The sequence below is a fragment of the Strix uralensis genome, chromosome 16, assembly GCF_047716275.1.
Source record: "Strix uralensis isolate ZFMK-TIS-50842 chromosome 16, bStrUra1, whole genome shotgun sequence".
NCBI lineage: Eukaryota > Metazoa > Chordata > Aves > Strigiformes > Strigidae > Strix > Strix uralensis.
In genome coordinates, this window is record NC_133987.1 from 6,491,608 (window position 1) to 6,515,390 (window position 23,783).

At 42.5% G+C, this 23,783-nt stretch overlaps 1 protein-coding gene across 5 annotated transcripts in view; it reads left to right on the top strand.

The window, feature by feature from the left end:
• Positions 1-436: 436 nt before the first annotated feature.
• TOM1L2 (target of myb1 like 2 membrane trafficking protein) overlaps positions 437-23,783 on the top strand; it is a 58,655-nt gene continuing 35,308 nt past the window's right edge. For 4 of the 5 annotated variants that reach the window (XM_074886657.1, XM_074886658.1, XM_074886660.1 and 1 more), the window contains exons 1-4: positions 437-521; positions 20,772-20,856; positions 21,519-21,597; positions 23,244-23,393. In XM_074886657.1, the coding sequence (XP_074742758.1) occupies positions 470-521; positions 20,772-20,856; positions 21,519-21,597; positions 23,244-23,393 (366 nt within the window). In that variant the 5' untranslated portion in view covers positions 437-469. Of the gene's footprint in view, positions 522-7,839; positions 7,931-20,771; positions 20,857-21,518; positions 21,598-23,243; positions 23,394-23,783 lie in introns of those variants that run through there. The other variant, XM_074886659.1, reaches the window with a different exon arrangement.

Here is a 23,783-nt window from a genome sequence, read left to right on the forward strand (position 1 = left end):
GCGTTGCTAAGGGAGGCCACGTGACAGGCTCAGCCGCCAATGGTCAGCGAGTGGGTGGGAAGGCTGGCTGCTAATCAGAGCGCGAGAAATCCGTGTCAGCCAATCAACGCTGGTATCGTGCCCTCGGGGCGGGAGGAAGCCCGCATGATTGGCGTTTGTCTTGCCCAGTAACATTAGAGAATGGTTTGGCCGTTGCCCAATGGAGAATGGCAATAGCGGTGTCCCTGCTGTCCATCAACCGAAGGGCGTGGAAAGGGCCGGGACTACCGCGGGGGCGGGCCCCTCGCTTGACAGTGATGGGCACGCTCCTTAGCCTATGATTCCACGTGGCGTCCAGCCATTGTCCAGTCGGCTGCAAGAAGGCGGGCCGCTCTTGGCAGAACAAGCTGCCGTTGGTGGATGACGCTGCCAGTCAGGACGGGGTGGGGGAGGGGGGGGCCGCCGGGCCGCTGTTTGTTGTCATCCCAAGATGGAGTTTCTGCTGGGGAACCCGTTCAGCACCCCGGTGGGGCAGAGCCTCGGTAAGGCTACCGGGGGGTGCGGGGGGCTCCAGGGGGGCCTGGAGAGCCCGTGGGGCCTCGGGAAGGGGTTGGGGGCTCCAGGCTGTGGAGACAGCAGTGGGCTCTGGGGGCCGGTGAGGGGCTGTGGGGGGGCTGTGAGGGCCCGCGGGGGGCTCTGGAGCTAATGGGGGGAGGTGTGAGGCTTAGTGAAGGTGTTTGGGGGTTGAGGGGATCTCTGAGGGTTAATAGAGGGCTCTGGAGGTGGTGAGGCATCTGTGGGGGCTGGTGGGGGGCTCTGGAGGTATGAGAGGGCCTCTGAGGGTAGCAGGGATTTCAGGGTTGATGGGGCTCTGGAGGTGGTGGTGGGCTGTCGAGTTTGGTGGGTGCTGTAGGCCTTAGTGGGGGTCTCTGGGGGTTAGTGTGCATCGTGGGGGGCTCTGTGGGCAGCAGAGGGTTGTGGGGTAGTGGTGGCTTTGGGCAGGCACTTTGCCATGAGGCAAGTGACTCCACTTCAAGACGGTTGATGAATGAAGGAAAGTTGTTGCATCCCCCAGCTCCTTTTCCTGCATGTGAGTGAGCACCTTGTTACAGAGCAACCCTGTTGTTCAGCCACCTTTTCCCCAAAGTGCTGAAACCTCTCTGGGCCTGTGCATGTGCAGGGAGGTTGATGTGGTTTAGAGTTTTCAGCCCGGAGCTTGAATTGTGGTTTTGTTCATGCTTTGGTGACATTAGCAGGTTATTTTGAGTGCGCTTTCACTGTGCGGCTAGCCAAGGCCTTCCTGGGTTGCTGTGTCTACTCCCTCCCTCCCTCCCACAGATGTGTTCACTCTCAACTGTGGCAAGTCTGGTTTTGGTCTGGGTTGCCATGGGAGAAAGCCTGGGCACCACTTCTGCGGAGTTTGATAACTTGCCCACGGTTGGGTGGGCTGTCATTGCCTCCTGCTTTCTTCTCTTAGGCCCTGAAGAAATATAAGATCTCTCACATTGCGATGGGAAAGAACAACAGACTGGCTCAGGTTCCTGCAGAGTGGGGACCGTGGTGTACGGTCCCAGAAGCTAAGGCGATGTTCAGCTGAAAGCACTTGCTCTAGCATCCCTCTCCAGTGAAACTATGCGCGTAGTTTCCTTGATTTGTTTCATAAGCAGCAGTAATTATAATGCCTTATTTAGGGGTAATATATATAGTATACTGTATAGCTATGTATAGTCTATAGCTATTCTACATCAATTTATGGAATGATGGAAGACTTGTGTCTTCAGAAATTAAAGTGGAAAAAATTTGCAGAGTACCTGGTCGTGGCCTCAAACCCCAGAAGTTCTGTTATAGCCGTCTCCTCACCCACACGTGCAGACACCCCCTTGTAATTGGCCCTTCAATGGCTGAGTCTCGCGCTGTGCTTTGAAGATGGCTGGACTCTTGCTTTGTCAGACTATATGGAGCATATGTATAGCTTGCTGTTTTCCTTTAGCCATCTGGGGTGTTTATTTCTTCTGGTTAGGGAGAGAAGTGCTGAGAGTTTGAGGATAATGACGAGAACACAGAAAGTTAAACATGATTTTAAAGTGAATTTGCTTTGTTGTGTTTGGCCATCTGACCACATCTGCTCAGACAGCTGGCTGCTGTGCTGCTTGGACAAGTCTTCTACAATGCGTGTTGTTAAGGGAAGGCAATAATTTCTCATCTCTTTATTGTCAGCTTCTTTTAGCATCAGTAAGTGGTTTAAAGGGGCTTTCTTAAGACTTAAGAATTGTTGGGGGGCGTTAGCAGTAAAATCTGCTTTTCTAGCCTTCTGCTTTCTAACTCTGGAGCGCAAAGGTTTTCATAGCTCTTTCATCCCCTTGCTCTCCGTGAATGAGCAGTCGCTGCCAACTTAGAGGCTTTGAACACAAAGCTCTAAAGGAGCTGCTTTCGTCAGATAAGGTTCGGTGTGTGTGAGGGGCTTATAATGCAACTTTCCTTAAAGCAAAATTCAGCTTCACTTTAAGAATGTTTTTTTTATCCCCAGGGGGAAGAGATAGCTGCAGGTTTTATTTTGGAAGGAAATTTTTTCTGCTTCTCATATCACTGCCAGTTATCTCTTTCTGAGACAACAGTAAAACAAAAGCATGCCTTGTTCTCAGACGGTGCTATTTGCCCAGTGTTTCCACAGGTTTTTTTTTCAATGAGCTTGTGGAATATAATTTTCACTTATGTTTCTCTTCATTCTTTAAAAGAAACTGAATAATTTTGTATTTCTGTTTAAACATATTGTGTTGAACACAGTTGTGATGTTTTCAAGCAAGGCCTAACACTCACCATAAGGGAGAAGTGCAGAAAATTATGTAGGTCCATCAGCACACCAAGAATGCACGTTCTCTGCCAGGAAGTAGCAGTGGTTCACATGAAGATTTAATTAGGGCTAGACAATGTCTTCAGATAAATGCCAGGTTTGAAAGAACAAAGATGTCAGGGAAGGTTTGGGGAGAGCTGAGAGAGGTAATACAAGGGATTTTCTCTTTTTTCCTTCTCTTTATCTGGATAATGTCTGAAGCTAGACAGGCTTTTTATGTTAACTCTTTTGCTTAATATGGGAAAGTAATGCTAGGATGAGCTCAGAGGATTTGTAATGGAGATAGATAGAGTCTCCTGTATCTAAAGTGCCAGTTTAAATGGCAGCCAGGTTCCTCAACACTGAAACCTACCTGATTTTTGGACTGGCTTATATGGTAGCCTCTATTTAGTTTCTAGCAGTCACACAACAAAAACTGTGTAAGCCATCACCATAGCTACTAATTACAAACCTCACTTAATTTTTCTTTAATAGTTTAATTGACCTGTGGACACTAAACTGTCCTTACGTCTGTAGCGAGGTCCTTTCCTGAGCGGAGTAGGTGGTTTTCAACAGTTGTGTGGAAGGCAGTCAGCTGCTGTGCTGTGCTTAGGAGATTCTTGAAATTAAAAACCGTTTTGTTCATTCCATGTTGCTTTTTACCCGGAGGTTGCAGTGAAGGGAGGTAATTGCACCATTTATCTTACATATGAGATAAAAATCTTACCCAGGATTATGTGGTAGAATCCATTACTTCTCAGAGGCTTCGTGAGCAAGCGATGCTTTTCAGCATCCCACGGGACTTGGAAGAAGTCTTCATGGTCCCTTCAACCCTTCACAATGTCACTTTTGGTGGTCAGTGCTTCCTAGCAGGCCTCCTTGGGAAGATCCCTGAGCAGGGGCTGTGTGTGGAGGCTGACGTGTTGCTGTTGTTTTTAACACCTGCGTGCTCAGCGGTGAGTCCAACAACCAGTGAATCCAGCAGCCGTTGGCAATGCTGGATGGGGAGCCCCGGGGACACCAGGGCTTTCACTGACAGCTTGTGCTGCGTGGCTCTGGCCAGCTGAGGGGTGGTCGTGCCACCAGCCCCAGAGAAGGTCTTTGTGAAAGTTGGCAAGAGTCTAGAAGGTTCAGTTGGGTGTTGCGGGTTTTGCAGGCTGCCAAGTGTGTGGGGGCTGACAAGATCCTTTGTGGCATTGGGTGTTGGCCCATTTCTTAGGACCAAACTGTTTATTTTTCCCAGTTAATACTGTAAATATGACAGACTAGATCCTTAGAGGAGGACTATTTTGAAGAATACTCTTGACCGGCGAGGAGGAGAAGCGCAGGAAGATGTGTCGTAAAATGGCGAAGAGAGAGTCCTTGCTATCTGGAGAGAGGCTGACCTGGGGGAAAAAGCTGCAATTTACAATAGTGGGAACTTGCCTTGAGATTCAACATCCTGCCATAAATTGTGTTTTTATCTTTCTTTGTTCAAGGGAGCCATCTTTAAAGTGTCACCACTCTATTCAAGGTTATTAGAACAAATACCCTTACCGTAGGTTAGCGAAAACATCTTAGATGATTAAAGCTGATTGAATTACAAGAATGTGGAGTACTGGTGACTTTTTGTGCTCTTTCTGCTTATTTGATATAGGCCATAAGGCTTACACATGAGGACACAGTAAAACCAGTTACATTTTGTAGGTTGTTTGGTTTTTTTTTTCTACTGTGGAGACTTTACAAAGGCTTTCAGGAGAGTGTTTATTTGTTTAAATCCAAACCAAGTCTTGCTGCTGCTCCCCCCCAGCTCCCTCAGGTGCGAAGGGCTGAGTGGGGGCAGTGATGTGTGAAATGGGCTCCTCACAGGGTGATGGACAGGAGTGTCGGGGTCCATTTTGGTAAGAGCTCTGGTCAGGGCTGTGTGTGCTGCTGAAGTCAGCCGTTCTTGACACAGCCTGGAGTCTGCTTGACTCGGAGCCAAAGACCTACAGGGAGAGGTCCAGCACCTGAGTTACATACACAGAGACCTGAAAGTTAATTTTTAACAGCATAGTAGAAATTAAGGTGTCCCGCATAACTGGGGGTGGGGGTGCTGATCAGACGATGCTGATTTACATCCCCCGTCCCCACTGAAGGGAGATTTGAATGAGGGGTGCTGGTCTGGGCACTTGCCTTGGAGTCTGTTTTCAGAGAAGGAACAGTACGGTGATTTAATATGGAGTATTGTTTAAGGAGGCTACAAAAACAAGGTTTCAGCAAAAGATACAGAGGCACTTTATTGAAGCAACAGTGAGGCAGACAGCTTTTCAATTGATTTTTATCAAAGCACTTGCAGTTTCCATTCAAGGCTGTTAAATTGATAATAAATATGGTGGACAGAGTCTGTTTCCAGAGCTGCTGTTTTGTTCCCCCCTCTTTTTTTTTATTTTAAATGATAAAATGCCTCAGCTTGGGGGGTGTATAACACTTTTTTATTTTCCTTCCCATAAGAAGCACTTAAGACCTTTCTTCAGGTTTCTTATATCTTAAGATTTTTATGAGTCTTAGAATAAAAATGGTTCCTAAATAAATGAGTTGATGCCTACATGTAGAAATAAAGAAATGTATTACAGCGAGTAGCCCGTGGTAATCCTGCAGGAGGAATTAACTCGGGCTTTCTTGTCCACATACACAATTTGCCAAAGTTCCTTTCAGAGTAAACTTACTACTTTGCTGGGCTGTAAGTAAAACATTTTTTTAAAGACAAACCTTTTCCTGATGCCAGAAGTCAGTGTTTAAAGTGCACGCCGTAATCTTAGGATCTGGTACCAATAAAACTAGTGTTCGGAGCATGCTGTTGGGGGCTGAATCATCTCTCTTTTCATTAATTGAATTACAATAAAATAAAAAGTCCTAAGAAAGATGCTTGTGTTTACCCATAACCACAGAAGTATTGTGCTGTGTTCTAAGGGAAGCTTTTCTCAGTACAAGGTAACAGTAACTTTTCTTGCTATCAGATGCCCACAGCATCAAAAAGATGAATTTTGTCTTTTCCCACAGAGGGTATAAAAAGTGCTCTCCTCAGAGTTTAAGTACATTTGTAGGTAGTCCCGCAGCTGGTCATTTAAAATCCAGCCCCCCACTGTTCATATAGAATTGTGCTAGTCATGCAAAAAAAGAGTCTGATAAAATGCTTTTAGTTTTATAAGATTATTTGGATCTGCTTTCACTTTATGACAATGGATTATGTAGTAAGGAAAATATCCATGAAATACGAAAATGGATGTCCTTGCTTTTAAAGGAGCAAATAAATACTGAGTCATGAATCTGGCAACTTGGAGAAACTACATACATGTGTGAAGCTGGATAATTAGTATAATACCATTTAATACTAGGTTTCTAAGACTGGATTTATTTTATAGGCACAAAAGCAGATTGTAGTTCATGAAGGTATTATAGCATGTATTTCTGAGTAATGCAGTTTTATCTCTTCCAGCACAGTACACTTAAATGTATATTCCATATGCTTCTAATATAAACCTATATGTGAGAGGTTGTCTTGTGAGGACAACTCGTTCCCAGTTTGATGTTGCTCTGTTCACGTACTCAGAAGATTTTTAAACGGCATATTTAAAGTATGCTTGACTAAAAACACAGTTAGAAAATCCCCACAGACCCTTCCAACTGATTTCATATTTCACCCAAAACAATTTTCACCAAAAAATGTATTGTATGTTTTCCGTGGTTGAATTAAGAACAGACTTAAATTAGTCAGACTTCCCTTTGACTTTGTAAACTACATTGGGTTTTTAATTAAGCATTGTTTGAAGGTGATGAAGGCGTTTGGTAGTATCCTTGGTGATAATGGTCAGTGGAGGAACAGCAGCAGTTTTTGCAGAAATTTTGGTGATATGATCCTTCGTGGGAAATGACCCTGCATAGTACCTGTGGGGCTGGTGCTCCTCAGGGTTGGCCTGGCATTTCTGGTCTTTCGTCATCTGGTCCTTCGTCATCTGGTATTTCATATTATAAATAATAAATGATTTCACAATAATAAAGCATTTCACACTTTGTGTTTTGGTTTCAAAATCTGTGCAATGTATAGGCAATAAAAAGGATAAATATTTGGAGAACACAGGGGAGAAAGAAACATTGTAGGAGCCCTGAGAAGTTAGGGACTGGAAAGGCCAGCTTGCATCACACAGTTTTCTCCCCAAGTCTGGTGTGATGAGCCTGCACAGATCATCCAGAACTAGTTTTCCATTTTCTCATTTGCATCCACCTGGGAAATTATTAGTTTTCTATGTAAAAGAAACCTGTTGCTGAATATAAAAATCTGCTCTAGGATAGACAGCGCTTGTCTTCTGTATTTGCTTAGTCATCCTGCTGACGGTTCTCCCCGATTGCTTTGCTCATTTGTTTCAGTTATCATCAATGGGAAAAGGCTCTCTTAAAATGGATGATTCTTGAGCAAAAAAGACACTGGTCTAAATGCTCTGCTATAGCTTGATCTCTCTTCCCCTAGGAGCAGGTCCTTTGCTACAGGTAAACATGTCTCTACCTAACTCATGGAGCCAGATCTCCCAATCTGTAGGTACTCTTTCCATTGCTGAAGAAGAACAGATGCAAATAAACTCAGCCAGTCTGTTATTGACTTTAAATTTAAATATGATTGTTCTATATCTGCCAGAATTATAAAGTAGGCCCTATAATTTCAGAAACTCATTTCAGAATCAAGGATTAGGGAAGGAAAAAAGCCCATGTATGTATATACCCTGTCTGTGTTTGGGTATTTCCTAACACTGCTATGTATAGGCTATTTACCTGTGGTTCTGTATCTCTCAATTGATAGAAACCCTTTGGCAGCTCAGTGTTTGCAACGTAGTCTGAGAGCATCAGGAGACTCAAAAAGGAGAAGATACTCAGAAGAAACCCGTTGAATAATTTGGTTAGTTTGTAAGCCTGTTTATTCTTTGAGAGAAAGCCAGTCTGTTCTCCAGCTGGTCCTCAGAAGCCTTCTGGATTAGATTACTTTGGGAAGAAATTCTTTGTTCAAATTCAGATCAAAGAAAACGTACACAAAGTGAAGGCACAGACTGATGTTATAAACTGTGTTTGAACCCCAAGAACTTTGCAGAGCATCGGTTTCTTATTCTTAAGGTAAGGAAGACTTTGTTACGTCCCAAATGTAATCAGGAATGTTGAGGATATTGTTAACTTGGACATGTTGCATCCTCTGTAATTTCGTGGAATACTTCTACTGCAAGAAGTGTGACCAGCTTTGTATTTGACCCAAATATCAAAAAAATCTCATTTCTTGCATAGCTGAATAAATGCAGAAAAAGCCCCTTTTTAAAATCTGGTATTTCCTGGCTTTTCTTTAACTTTAGTTTTGTCTCAATTATAGCTTTCTGCATTTGTTTTCCTTTTGGAAGGAAAAGGGCGTCCTTCCTTGCCTGTACACACAAAAAGCTATCTTGAGCAGATTAAATGAATTGCAAGCTTCAGCAGCTTTGCTAGCAAATTTTGGAAGGTCTTTATGCTGTACTAGGCCTACAGGCGAGCACTATTTTATAGCTTCTGATCACACTGTCTTCTCAGACTAACAAATATGTCCATATGTTTTAACAGAGGTGTTTTACTTAAACTGTGATGACCAAATACTTACTGAAGTACAGATTTTTTTTTTTCAGACATCTGTAAGGCTTTAATTAGTAATCTTGTCTAAAAAGTCAAGCCTGAAGTAAGTTTTTGACCGAGGTGATCCAGAGATGAGATAGTGTGTTGTAACTCTTCCTGCCAAAACATCTTTCATTTCACTTGGTACAATGAACATCTGTTGGGCTCAATACAAACGTTTTTCCCTCTTTTATATGACACTGTCAAGAATCTGAACTCCTCAGTGTTCACCAAAAAGCACTCCTATCAGTTAACAGAGTATTAAGGAATTTAGCCAGTTAATTGGTTCCTAATTTAAGATTAGGAGAGAAAATATGCAAACTTGACTGGAATATTTCATCTGGAGTGAATCTTGAAATTGGTCTCCATGTTGTGACCAGTTATTACCTGAATGCTGTCTGGTATTTTTCTGAGCAGTTGCTATGGAATATAGGTATGATAATAAGATGATTGATAGTGAAAAGTAGGGGTTAAGCAGGAGCTGGCATGTGTTTGGTTTTGGGGTACCCTTATCTCATGTTTAAGCTGTTGTAGTAAATAGCTTGGTTTTTCATTATCTTTGAGCTGCCCTTTCTCTACTGATTTTCAGTTCTTCTAATTAGAAGGGTATTTTAGTGAAAAGAGCGATCTCAGACCTTTGTGAAATTTTCTGCTAGTACAAATAATGGTAAATCTGAAATCACTTATTAGACAAGAAGTTGTTATGGCAACTATAAGATGGTTGGCTAATCAGAGAGTGAGATCAGTTTTTATTTACAAGCATAATGAGCAATTAAGTTTGAGCAGCTGTCAGACTTGGAAAGTGATTAAAGTTCAACAAACAACCCAAATGGGTCAGTGTTCAGTTCTGGTGGTTTTCTGACACTGCAGCTTGATCATGTGTGGGTTTTACCTGCTATAATTAAAACTGCCTTTAAAATCCCCATCTATGCCAATGATTTGGCATAGCAAGCGAGTAATGAAAAATCCCTCTTCCAACCAGGTTCCTTAAAGGGTACTGGCCTTGAGTTGTTGCAGCTGATGAGGTATTTCACGTGTAGCATCCCTTAAAGCAAACCTCAGTTTGCATGCTGGTTTCCAGAATCATCCCCAGGCCGTTGATGATCACCAGGAGAGAGCTGAAATGGTGCAGCCTCGCTCGGGCAAGCTTTACACCTCTAAAGGGCATCCTTTCATAAAAGACATCATTATAGTGCTCTTGGTTGCTTAGGACGCTGCTGCTGGGCTCAGAGGAAGGATGTGCACAGTGTACATGAATGTAAAACCCAAAAGAAGTTGAGAAAGTCTTGATTCACCCAGAAAACGTAAGGGAATGCCCAGGAGAGGTTAACCCCAGCTGGAGCTGGGGAAACTTAGTCGTTGCGTTGGCCACTGGTGAACGAGGCCAGGCTAGTGCCGTTGCTGGTACTCATTGCTTTCCCGTGCAGGAGCAGTGACACTAACATTTGTATTTGTTATTTGGCATCCTGTGACTTCTCCTGTGTTGTTGATTAACAAACTGTAAGCAGCAAAGACCGGAGAGCTGCTTCTTTGTAGATTCCAGAAAACTGTATATGTTCACGCTGGGAAAGTTACCTTCTGATCCAAACTCTGCAGTTTTCAGAATGTACTAGATCAGCCCTTCTCATTTGCTAGCGTTTGCTTCCTTGCTGCATATGGTAAATTAGCCAAACTGTTCGTATGCTCTGCTCAAAATCTGTGTTCTAGTTAGAGTTCTAACTGTCCAAGGACCAATACAGTTATTTTCCAAAAGTATGCTGCAGTCCCCTGATACATTTACATTGTTTTTAATTTTACCACACTAATAGTATCATGTAATATAGGCGATTGCAGTGGAATGTGAAATGTGTTGGGACAGTTCCTGACCTGAAGAATTTACAAAGTCATACGACTAGATAATACACGTTGGTGAATGGGGACTTACAGGAAAATTAAAATGACAGTCTCAGAAACAGGCGTTTGCATACTCGATCTAAGCCTCTGGTATTTACCTTTTCTATTTATCAGCCTTTTTCAGGCTTATATATGACAGTGGCACATAGAAACAGGACTGTAGAAATGGAGCAGAATTTTTAATAGGCTTATTTGAGACCAAGAAATATGCATTTCTTGGCCTGTACAAGACAGAATTGGACACGTGTATCTTGTTATTATTGTTGCCTGATTTGCACTCAGGTTTCCGGAGAAGATTGGAAGTGTTTAGCTGCTAAGCTTTTGCAGGCATAGCAAGCTTCGCTTGTTGGAATGGGCAGCTGGCAATAGAGCCCTTCAATGACAGCAACATTGGCAAAAGTGATTCCTGTTACCTAGTGGAACAGGAGCCAGCTCTCCCCAATTCCCGTGGTGAAAACGCTTAGTGTATTCCAGACGCTGATCTTGAAGCCGCGGAGGTATTGGAGAGTTTGAATGGGATGGGAGCTAGCTGCCTCCTGCACCGGCCTGCTGTCATCCTGTAGAGCAGTGTGAGGGAAGGCTGCAAAGTTAAAAAGCAAGCTGAAACATTTCACACTAGAAAACGTGAGCTGTCAGCCCTCAAAAGCTGCAGACTCCTCACTGTCTGGTTCACTTCTATGTGTGGCTCAGTTGTGGTTTTCCAGAGGACACAGCTCTCACCTTCGTAGTTGTAGAAATATAGGAGAGCTGGGCATGGGCACGTGCACGTGAAATAGTCTACTGCAAGATTTGTTTCTTTTCATTTGTAACATATTTTAATTATTGTGTATGAAAATTTACTTAAAAATCTGCTGTAGCATGCTGCAGCTAAGGAGTAAACGTGTTCTTGTAACTGCTTTCTTTGTAGGAATGAAAGATTTTGCCTTTTTTTCCCCTCACTAAATGTAATTAGTATTTTCAGTTTATTTTAAGCATGTGAGAATGTGGGCAATTGACTTCAGGAGTAACCTGTAAAAAAAAAATATAAATAATACTAATGTAGGAGCCTGATGGATTATCTTTGCCTTATCATTTGTTTGCAGCAAACAACATGTTACAAGTGAGTGGGTAGGAGGGGGAGTTTTAAATATATGGGGATGGATTTTTAGAGTTTGCAGCTGACGTGGATTAAAAATTCTTAGAACATTTCATCCATGAAAGGCAATTAGTTTTGTTTTATGAATATGAAAAGCACGTAGCTTGTAAGTACTGGAGTGAAGTCCCAAGTGAGTTATTAGAACTTGCTTTACTCATGTAGTACAAAATTAGCCATCAAGAGCTGATAGATTTCAAATATAGCTCACTGACACACTGATCATCCATAACTTTTCATAAAGACGTTTTTTTCAGTCTCACCTGTAATTACTGGATGCTTTTGAGTCCTGAACAGGGCAGCTAGTCACAGATCAGGACACCTTCTCACTCTTGATGGAGCTTGCTACACTTTGTGCAGCTGGGATGTCAAATTGTAATCCCGCGCTGCCTGCAGTTCTGGGTGGTAAAACTGCATCTGGATGTGTAGAATATTCCTCTTTCTCTCTCTTACCTCCTCGTAGTGTATTGCTGGTCAAATACGTTCTTCTGCTTTGTATTGTGGTATAGGTTTTCTGCATTTTGTGGGGAATGCTTTAAAAAGTGATTTGCAACAGTTTATTTAAGGAACTGTCATGCTGGTGTTCTCTGTGTCTCTTACAAACAGCAAACGCGCTATAATAGAGCCTTTAGGCATATGTGTTAACAAAGAAGTTGAGAAAGAAATCACTACTTTCAGCTGCCCCTTCTCTCAGATTTTTAAGTTAAGGCTGATAAAATGAATGGAGTGTGCACTTTTTTTTTTTAGCAATTGTTTTTTTGGCATTAGGACAAATTCATGTGTATGTATTATATAGTTCTTTAAAAGGTTTTTTTTTTTTGAATATTGAGGTTGTCTGTTATGAGTTGTCTTTCAGGTGAGAAAAGCTGCTCAGCTACTAATGGGTGTTTGGAAAAACACTGCTTTTTCAGCTTCTTTGGCTAGTTTCTTCGTCTGGGGCTTTTTTGGGTGGGGGAGTGTCAAAGACTCAGCTATTAAGAAATGTTGTATTTCTTGTGTTGGTGAACAGGTGTTATTCATCCAGTATGTCAGTGTTTTAATACCTGAGATTCTCCATTAAGGAACTGGTAGCCCCAATCAAGGAACAAGGTAGCCCCCCTCAGTCATCCAAATTCGTTGGAGAAATTAAAAAAATATAAAAACTCTTTGGCAAGTAGTAGGCTACAGTCCAAGTTCTGCCTATGGTAATGACTGAATGTCGGTGTGATTTGGTATACAGCACCGACTGCCTTACTGGGGTCAAAGGAGGAGATCAGGGCAATCATCCCAACGCAGTGACCTGTTTAAACAACACTGTGCTGATAAATTCTCCCATATGGACAAGTCATAGCAGTCACAGTCTAACTCAGAAAAGGCAAATCCAAGGGAGAACATTTTGTCACCCAGGAGGTTTTAATTTATGCTTTCGTGCCTCTCATCTAGAGAAGAAAGATGGACACTCAGAGTGTGATAATATTAGACTACTGGAAGTGTTGCCTAATAGATCACAGATGTTTGCGAAGTGGTGAGCCATCATCTCCACCGATACAACGGTACGGGGGGACAGTCTGTCATGAGATGTGACATGTCATAAAGGAACATTGATTTGTCGCTCCCCTACCGTAAATCACCCAGTAAACATCTCCACTTGAATCCATTAAAATCCATTAATACAGGACGTATATTTTAAAACTGCTTTGACATTTCTGATTGAAGGCTTTAGCGTATTGATTTCTGACGTGAGCAGGACCTTGTTTGTCAGTCGTAAAGTAGCACCATACTTTGAATATCGTGGGCTTGCAGCGAGATGGGAATCTGGCCAAGGTCACTGCTGAAAGAGGTGAGGAAACATGCGGTGCAGGCTGAGTTTTAGGGAAAAGTGCCTCCAAATCATGCAAATGGCTTGAGCTGGGAGCTGCTGCTGTATGACCTAGCTCTGAAGGACAGCTATTTATGGTACATGGGTCAACACGTTAGCTTTAATGAGTGTACAGTACATAGGAGGAAGTTTTGATTGTTTTTTTAAAGCTGTATAGAATGAGTAAGTCAGAGGGATTTTACTTTGTTTTAAAGAAGCAGTAGTCTCTTTCTGCCATCTGTTTTGAAAGAGAGCAACTTAGATACACATGTCATTCAGTGGAGCATGCTGTCAGCAGCAACAATTTCTGCTGGTGGGGGAACTTCAGTGAGAAGATTCATAACAAAAGTCTTTATTGTATAGAAACACACCATTCTGCTTGGGATCCAGATTCCAAACACTTTTAAGGATTATGACTAAACCATCGTTTATGCCTGAGATAAATGACATCCGAGTACAGAAACTGCCTGGACTAGGTTATCCTGTCAGGTCATTTCTGTACGATACAGCAGCGTAGGTCCGTCTGGTTTTACAACGTGCAAATGCATCTGGACTCATGAGATGTGATAAACTAAGAGAGTCAGGTTGATATGCCTATTCTGATATTATTATTAGGATTTCTGTTTTGTTTTTCTGTTTGTTCAGGTGAAGCTCTGATCTGTGTATGAAAAAGAATCTTCTTTGCTGTACAGCTGTTAATATTTGTTTAATATGTATTAATCCATTTGCCTTGCCCTGCTTCTGAAACTGCTGCACAGCTATGCTCAGTTAATCAGCTGTAGTTTCCTGCTCCTGAGAGGCTGAATTTGTGGGAGATGTTGGGTGATGTCTTTTCCGTAGCGTATCTAAATCACAGGAATATTGTAGCATAACTGTGAATACCGTGTGGTCTTTAAAAAGGCGCAGTAATTGCATATTACATATTCATGATTGCAGGTAAGTGTGATCTGGAAGGCACGTTTGAAGAAGTTTGGCATTTGGGCGGCAGCTTCAAAAAGAAGAAAACCTGAAAGTTAATTGGAGAAAATGACAGTTCCCAATTTACTGCTGTGCCTTCAAACAGCATTCAAGCTAAATACTCATTATGATTGCACATGTACATGTCCACAGCTTCTCTTGTTATTTTATTCTAATGTAGGCTCTGCAGTCATTACAAACTATGATTATTCATTTATTCAGCACCAGAAACTTTGGCAAAAAATGAGTGGAGGATAGATGACTTCATCCCAAAGAGTTTCGATGTATAAGCATAGCTAAAATCAATTGAAAAATCACAACGGTCAAAGTGGATGACCAGTGCTGCAGCAGTACAACCCAAATCACGTTTTTCTGTAATGCCTTGCAGTTCAGATTGAGCCCGTTTGTTCTAGCTGACTGGCTTTTTCTTTAGAAGTGTGAAGCTCAGCATTTTCAGAGCAGTGTGAAATAAGGAATGTAGAAAAAGGACTTGGAGCAGTGAGGTGGCTAATTGAAAAATGCTATTGGAGCTGTGCTTTCTAACAAAGAAACTGGCAGGTTTTTAAGAGTAAGTCACTTCAGAGTTGAGTTTTGATCTTGAGTTTTGAATGAGTCACATTTATTTTTTAATAGCGTGTTGATAAAAAGGAAAAAAACCTCCTGTTGGTTACCATAATATCTAAGTGTCCGTGACTGCCTTTCTAAAAGCAAATATAGAGAAAGCAAGACGCGACTGTTAGGTCCAGGAGTATCCAAGTGTGTTATTCTGGTGTATCTCTGTTTTCCAAGTGAGATGTCTTGAACTCAGCAGCTATGCGAATGCTGAGGATCTTTAGTCTTATCTTCGTTTTGCTTGGACAGCTGAAATATGTTTCAGTGGCCTCTGTATGGTCTTTCCTCAAGGCTTATTGATAGTGCCATGCAGGTCATTGATGATTTGTTGAATCCCAGAGAGACAACTGCAGTCACAAAACGTAATGATGCTCTAAAGCAAAACAATTCTGTAAGCTACAGCTCAGAGGAGAGATGTTATCGTCTCATTCAGTAGCTCATCTTTTGATGATGCTTTGTGAGCATCTTGTGTGTTTTGCATTGCCTTGCAAAACTTTTTTTTTTTTTTCCTGAAAGACCTTTGTCCATTCTATAAAAGCATTTTGCATTTGACGTCAGCTGGTAGCCCTTGTTTCTGAGAGAGCTCCACTGAGCTGAAAGGAGGGGGACCAGTAGGATGGAAGTAAAAGCCTGCTAATACTGTGGCTTCTTCTGTTCTCTGCCACATATTATGCAGAGTGAAATATAACACATCTGACTGTTTGATTTTCTAATTTCGGTCTTGGAGCACAGCTGGTAGGCAGGTGGACTGTTAAGAAGCAAGACAAAGATCCAAGATCTGCGATCTTCTGAACTTCCAAGCAAAAAACAAAAGGATGTTTTATGCTGCTTGAACACCAAACGCTGTTGGTGGGAAGGGGAAAAATTGTTTTTGGATCTCTCTAATACGGTGCCTTGGTGTGCATGCTTCTTGCATAAACAGAAGGTGATTTTTTTCATGCATAATTCTTCCCAAACGTATGAATCAAGAGTCTCTGAAACAACATCTGGAGAAGTCCCAAGAGAGAAAACTGTGATTTCTCTCAACACAAAGATCTGTTCATTCACGAGGTTCTGGTGTTCAGACAGAAAACAGCACAGTTCTCCCTTTTTCATTTAATGTGATTTGTAGCTAGTGCAAGGTTTAACTTTCACTTTTGCCTTTTCTTCCAGGACCATTATGCAGCACCGCAGTCACTTATTGTTGCTTATAGATAGACCTTTCGGGGAGATTTTTACCCTGGTTGTGCCTGCTGTCATCATATTCAGCTAGAGTAGCTGTTCTCAGTGCTTCCAGCAGTCAGTTTTTCAGTCCTGGCTGCATAAACATACATATGGGACGTGAGTTAAATAGCATACAGGCTTCAACTTGTGCAGTTGCAATCCTGATGAAAATCTTCAGGCTGTCCCCATTGGCAGGTTCAGTATAATGGTCAGAGATGAGCATTGGGAGGGAGAAGCAGGGAAGAGCGAGGATTCTGCTTTATCTCATCAGTATGTGAATAAAATCAAATTCTAAGAGTGTCGTCAACATTGAACTGTAACTTTGAAGCAAATGTAGTCTGGACTGAAAAGGGCTGTGAGAGCAGCTTCTCAAGGATAACCAGTGTTAGCATTTCTTTGTTAGGTGACTTTTGAGCTGGGTTCAAGAGGGGTGGTAAAAGTTCTTCTGTTTTTTCCCCGCATTTCAAAGAGCGTTCCCATCCTGCCCCGCACAGCCTGTGTATTATGTGGTTGGTTACACAGGCATTTCTGACTTGATTTCCTTGTGGTGACATCTCTCAGGTCGGAGCAGGTCGCTTGGGAAGAGGCTTGGCTGGAGGGGTGTGTGCACCGAGGCTGTTTACACTGAAAGCTTTATGCTACTGAACAGTGCCCTCTGAGTGCCATAAAATGCACACAATTTCAGTGTGAGCAGGGAAATACTGATAGAAATCCACATTTGGCAGAGTGTGGAAAAGCGGCCACAAGAGTTAGATCTTGGAGGGAAGGTGTGAATGAAAAAATAGCACAATTTTTTCTCCTTTTCTTTGCAGACTAGAGATAAGCTAATGCTTGCATATGCAGTGTCCAAGGTCTGCAGCGTGTCAGGCGTGGAGTGCCAGATTGTCTTTCTTTCTACCAGAACATTTATGCTTTAATTTGGGAAACGTGGTGGGAACCGATAGCATCTTGTTTCTGAGAGACTTTCTGATAATGTCCTGGTGGTATTGTATCTCTGTGTGAGACACTTAACTCCTGGCCCCGGCTGTGGTGACGAAGTCAGCAATAACACAGCGCTCGGAGTTGCTCTCGGGTCAGAAGCTGTGCAAGGCACCCTTGGCACCCAGGCTGGGAGCTGCCAGCCCTTTTGTTATGCAATTAAACTATACCATAAACTCTTCAGTTCAGTGAGGGGAGGGGCGGGAGGGACTCCTACTCATTGCCTTTTTCCTTGTCTGATTTAACATTTCTTATGTCACCCTGGAATCCTCTGGTCATGTTCCAGAGTCCTTGTGTGAACTAGTGCCATTTAGATGCATTTTAATGAGGCTGAAAGAGATTGAGGAACTGGTGACTTTTTTTAAAGGGCATTTGCATGATTTGTGTGCTGTTCCTTTGCAATTCTGTGATAGTTTCCAAAATCTGTTTAATCTTGTTAGTCATATCTATTTGCTGTTTGAGGAGAGGCCTCAGAGTGGTGCATGCTTCCAAAATGTCCAATAAATACTGGACAGGTTATTGAGTATTTTTAATTTACTGTATTTTGGATATATTGGGCAGGGATTCTCTTATGGATGAGTGCAGGCAGAGCTGTTTCACCAGAAATCCAGAACTACAGCCTGCTGTGTTTTGGTTCTGGAAGAGCTCTACAGGCTTTCAATTCATTGCAGCGTAATACTGTTCTTCAAACAAATCACACACAAACCCGTATGCCTTCTCTGCAGTCAGTTAACTCCTTTGTAACAGTTGAGAGAGCACTGCAGCAGCAAATCTGGGTCACACACCCTACAAAGGACAAACGATTACAGATGACAAGTGCTTGTGTGCTCTCTCTTGCTGAAGAAGAGATTAAAATTAGCTTCCAACTCTTATTCGAATTAAAAATTACCCAACGGGGAAAAGAACTAATTCTCAAAAAGACAACTGTTACGTCTTAAACCCACACAGTCTCAATCCCATATTACTCCAAGTAAAGAACAGAAATGCAAAAATAAAAAGGTGGTAACCAAACTTTCTGGGAGAAAGGGGATTTCATTTTCCCTAGTACATCTCAGAAGGGAAATATGAATGCAGTTATTGGGGACCCCAGATGAGTGTTCCCGTGCTACTCTCCATACAGTGCTGCAGCAGCATCTCCTCACTCTACAGTCTCCAAAATATCACGGTTTTTAGCTGTGGCTTACTGTCATATACACATTTTGTCAAATAAACCTTACCTAAATGGGTTTTACAAGACCAATGAATGAACTGGCTGCTAGCACAACTTTGTGCAGGATCAGCATTTTCCACAATCATTTATAAAAACTGATTTTAGCAGACCAGAGAGTATGAACATTGCTAAGTCGCTGCCTGATGCCAAATGCTGTCAAGAACGCACGAATTTGTTAATATAGTTTTAGATTAAGAAAACAAATCATGGGCCCAGTTTAAGGAATACCCGCTATTTAAGGTGTAATCTCTCATTTTGCGGCACTGTGCTTATAAATCCTTTGCAGCTTTGGGGATCACCTTCTTCAGCAGAGCAGATGTAGTGACTTTTTTTATATCTCTGAATATTAACTTTTTTTTTCTAATGTTAAATAAAATGTTTTCCTAAGCAACAGGGAGGTGAAGGCAGACCAAATTCTATAGCAATAAAGCCTTATGTACAGTATAAGAACAAAATGCAACTAATGAAAGTGATTGTTACATGTAGCTTTGCACAAAGATGAATTCCTGTATCCCAGAAAACATTAAACAGCTCTGCCTGTACTCTTGCGTAAGAGAATCCCTGCCTAACATAGCCTAAATGTAGTAAATTAAAAATACCCAATAACCTGTCCGGTATTTATTGGACATTTTGGAAGATGTGTATCTCTCTCAGACTTCTCCTCAAACAGAAAGAGTTTTCGTTGCCAAGGTGAACTCTACCATGAGGTGGTGATGGCTGAAAAAGACTCAGAGGTGAAGATGGCACGGTGGGGAGTTTTGCAGCCTCCATCTCCTCGCCGGTGGGTGAGACCCTGTGCAGGATCTCCATGCCTTGCAGCACTGCCTCTCTGAATGAGAAGCGAGGCCTGCAAAGTATGATCTCCTGTTCCATAATCTCCTTTTCCATGGGGTCCTCTCCATACTGCAGATAGATGGCTTCTTTTCTGCACTCTCTGCTTGAATTTTGCATAGCTGTCTTGTTTGTCTCAGACTTACGTAACTGCTGTCCTTGGTGGAGCTGCTTTAGCCACGATTCTGGTGTAAAGTCACTGAAACTTGAATTACCCAGACACATAGTCTTTCTCCAAATAATGTCCCATAATTATGGCCTGTGGGCATCTGTATCCTCAGTCACAGTGATAGAAATGATAATGGGGAAAACGTCATTGGTAAACAAGAAGAGAGATGTGTGAAGTCCTTGGAGCCTGGTGTTCTCAAACAAAATCTGCCTTGTTCTGGGGGACAGGTTGGAGTCTGATGTAAAGACAGAGGATAGTTGGAGACGGTACCTGTGGTTTTGTTTCTGCTTTAAAATGTTTAAAAGATTTTTTTTTTTCCTTTGGTTTATTTTACATTTCTGAAATGCTTTTGTTTACCCTGTTTGCCTTCCAACACTGGATGCCAGGGATCTGTAGAAAAACCTAGACTAATTTAGAGGAGAAGGTCATGTTTGGCTCGAGGGTCCTCTTTTTAGGTCTCTCTGGTGACAGGCTTTACGTTCAACTCGACAGCATTTCTGCATGTGGGTAGTGTAATGCAGATAGCGTTTGAATGCTGCAAGTGAGAAGTGTGAAAAATTCAGGGGATGTTCTAGGCACCACTAGACAGAACTATATTGATTTAGGAGGAAATCCCATGGAGGAAATAGTTCTTGTCAACTGATTACTTGAAGTTATGGTTATGCTACTCTTGCAGACGACTATAAATTAAACCGCCAACAGTTGGCATCTGCCACTGTCACGGTGCTATAGGTCATCCTTCCCGTAGAATTTAGTCTGATACTGGAGTGACTTACCTGCCATGCAGATAGTGAGGGGAGTCAGGAGGAAGGCAGATTGTGCTTGGGAGATGTGTACATAGCCCTAGCATGGAGAGGAGATGGGGGACATAGCGTGGGACAGAGGGAAGCAGGTCCCAGCCCCCTGGCAAGCAGATATTGAGGGACCGTGGTACAGGAGTAAGAGAGTCCCGAGGAAAAAGGGGTGCCCATGAATGATATCGTGACCTGAACTGTCATGTGCTAAACATTTTCGTGTGCTGGTGGTTCCTTTCATGCTGGAATCTGGATTTCCTTGAATTCTGTCTCCAAGTTGCTATCTTTCCTCCCTCAATTCATATGGAGGTATTACCTGCTAAAACAGGAACTACTAAATCATGTTGATTTTGGGGCGATTTTCCTACCTCATAACTTGCCAACAGAGCAGCGTCTGAGAAGTTTAAATTGGAATTAGCTGACATTCTCCTACTCTCCCAGGAATTCAGGAGTCTTTGAAGAACAGCCCATCTATGTGGGCTGAAAGTAGTGAGCTTGAGGGATAATTGATTCTGTCTGGAAACCTCTATGCTGATCCCTAAAACCAGGAGGGAAGGTTTGACATTGCTTACAGTCAGTAGGGACTTTTTTTTCCTTTCTATCTTTCTTTTACTGGATAATTTCAGCTCAGAGTAACTGAAGATGGATTGAGGTGTAGTACCTAATCAGGAAGATGTGAAAAGATTTATTTTTCTTTACTTTACAGAAAAGGCCACAGATGGCTCTCTGCAGAGTGAAGACTGGACACTTAACATGGAGATCTGTGACATTATCAACGAGACAGAAGAAGGGTATGTGCTATTTCAGCAAACTTTGAAAGGTTCATGAACACAATCTTCATCCAGTCGCACTCGGCATGTGAGGAGGTGCAGTGAGTCTGGGGGCAGATGTTTATAGTTTGCATACGAGTTGCTTAGTTTTCCTCCTCCTTAGACATTTGAGAACTACTGCATGATGCAGCACTTTCTGTGGTCGGTCTCTGCTTGGGAGGGCTGGCAGGAAAAACGTATTGTTGCAGAGGGTACCGAGTTCATACTTGTGGGGTTCTTGTTTTCCACAGGTGTATCTCTTTGCAGTGCTGCAATGCTATTAATTTCAGCCGTTTGAATAGAGAACTTCTCTGGTACATCTCCTTCAGCACCAGAAAAGCTGTGGGAGAACTGATCGCTGGTTTTATGCCCTGGGCCTTTTTCTGAGTTGCTGTCAATCTTTTCTGCTTGATCAACATCCTGACTTTTTGGAGGCCTCGGGCACTGCTCTGGTCTTGACTTTTGTGATACCTTGTCTCCTCACATAATTCTACTTGACCCTGGTTTGGTTGTAGTCAAGTTATCTGAAGTTAACACACATGCTTATGTCCAGCTGGAAATGGTAAAGGATTCCTTTTCCCACAGCATACGGCATGTGAGAAGTGTCTGAGCTGTCTTTTAAAAACGGTGTGTTTTTCCTTCAGTCCAAAGGATGCCATTCGAGCACTGAAGAAGAGGCTGAATGGGAACAAAAATTACAGAGAGGTCATGCTGGCACTGACGGTGAGTGGGGGCAGGCTGGAATGCCTCAAAAGGGCAGAACCCTTTTCTTTTGTCATTTTCCTTTTCCTGGCACTCTCTCGAATGTACACACTATTTGCTTTTACAGCCACTGCTCTGCCCTTTTCTTCTCTCCAATTGCCTCCTCACTTCCTCGGGGAGAATTGCTGGAAGCTTCGCAGAGCATTTTTCTGACTCAATTGATTTCTGCTTTTTTCCGGGGCTCTTACTCATCCCAAGTACTGACTGAGGAAAGTTAAAGTAGCCCAAATGGTATTATCTACCCTTTGGGGCTTCTACTTTCATCTCCCTGTGTCCAGCCATTTCCCCACTCCAGGATGGCAGCTGGCAGCATATCTGCAACTGAGGATGATGAACTTGCTGTATTTTCAGCTTCATAAGTAGCTGATGCACGATTTCCCATGTGAATGGATCTCTGTAGGAGACTCGCATTAATTTATGCTGATCTAATTTGACTCAATAAAGTGTAAATTGTATTCTGTGCATTTAGGCAGCACTGCTAAGGTGTGAGATAATTTGCTAGTGACCTTTCCTACTGATGACTTTAGGGGTTTCCTGGGTAATGCAGCACTCCAGGGCGCACGGTGCTGGGCAGGCTCTGCACCACGGTGGTTTGAGGAATGAGCAGCAGTAACTAGATCGAGTTAGAGTGCTGTGGGTAGGTGATCTGTATGATTCTTTCACACAGCTCTTGTTGCATCTCCCTGACAAAGCGTGACTGTACTTTCTGTCGTTTTGCTGTTTCCTATCCTGGATTGTCATTTTGACAGATTACCAAAGACCAAACCATGAGATTATCCATTGTGCAGGAAAAAGCGAAATTCATCAGGAATGAGGCCGTGTCATCAGGGCTGATGAAAGTAGCTGAAGTAGGAGAGTAATTACAGACTCCTCAGATACAGAATCGCAGTGGTTATTAGGCATGGCTGTAAGAAGAAGTGACGCATTGGATTTATCTCCATGCTAATCATGTTCTTCAGAGCAAAATCAACAGCTGTTCTTCCATGGCAGTTGAATGGCAAGTGGAAGGTGCCTCTAGCTAGGTTGCAGGGGGAAAATGTGTCAAAGTATAACCTGTCAGAACATTCACAAGGGAGTGTTTTGAATGAGTGAAGATCATTCACCTGAATTCCCAACTCTAAAACATGGCTCACAGCTCAGAGCAACTGGGTCCAGCTGTGTTCCAGGTACATAGGAAATGGTGGAGTGCCACAGCACAATAATATCTCACTGTGACAGGATGTCCTCTGTCTTACCTGCTCTTGATGTGATGCTGTGTACTTAGCTGTTCAGCTGCGCAGGTTGGAAAGTTCTGCTTTGAAGACGAAGAAACTTTATATTTCTTTACCTTGAAAACAGGCAAAGGTACATCACAAAAGTGTCCAATGTGTTAATGGTGAGTGAGGTACGTCTAAATGTGTGTGTAGAAAAGTAAGCTTTTTGATAAAATTGAGGAAGAAAAGCAGAATTAAGAGTAAAAGTGTAATTTCTCCTCTATCTTCTCTCTCTCCCATCAAAAGTTTTAAAATAAAATTAAAAAAAAAATAAAATCAGAAACCAACCACATAGGTGCTGTGTGTGTGATCAAGCTTTGCTCCAACAATGAATGTTTTTTTGTGTGTGTGTAGGTGTTGGAGACCTGTGTGAAGAACTGTGGCCATCGCTTTCATGTCTTAGTGGCAAACCGTGACTTCATAGATGGTGTTCTGGTGAAAATCATCTCGCCCAAGAATAATCCCCCCACTATTGTACAGGATAAAGTACTAGCGCTGATTCAGGTACACAGCTTGTCTCTGCTTCCATATGTTGCTGCCTGAATAAGGACTGTCTGCTTCAGTGCTACGCATCGCTAAACATGCTGTCATCATTAAAAATGTGGCAAGTTTTTTGTATGTAAAAACAAATGATATATCCAGATTGGCAGGGAAGAGCAGACATGCACATGCATAGATATTTTATCCAGGGAGAAATGTCTGGAGTCTAGTTAGAGAGGTACCACTCTACTCTAAAACAAGAGGATTTAATAAAAGATAAATGGGTGGCTTTGCAATTTAACAGTCGTATCTAGAAGCTGGAAACCTGCTTCTGTGATGGGCTTGTCGTGTGAGGCCAGGAAATTTTAGAGGATCCAGCTTTCGCTGTCAATTGCAGAACACTTACTTTTCTGT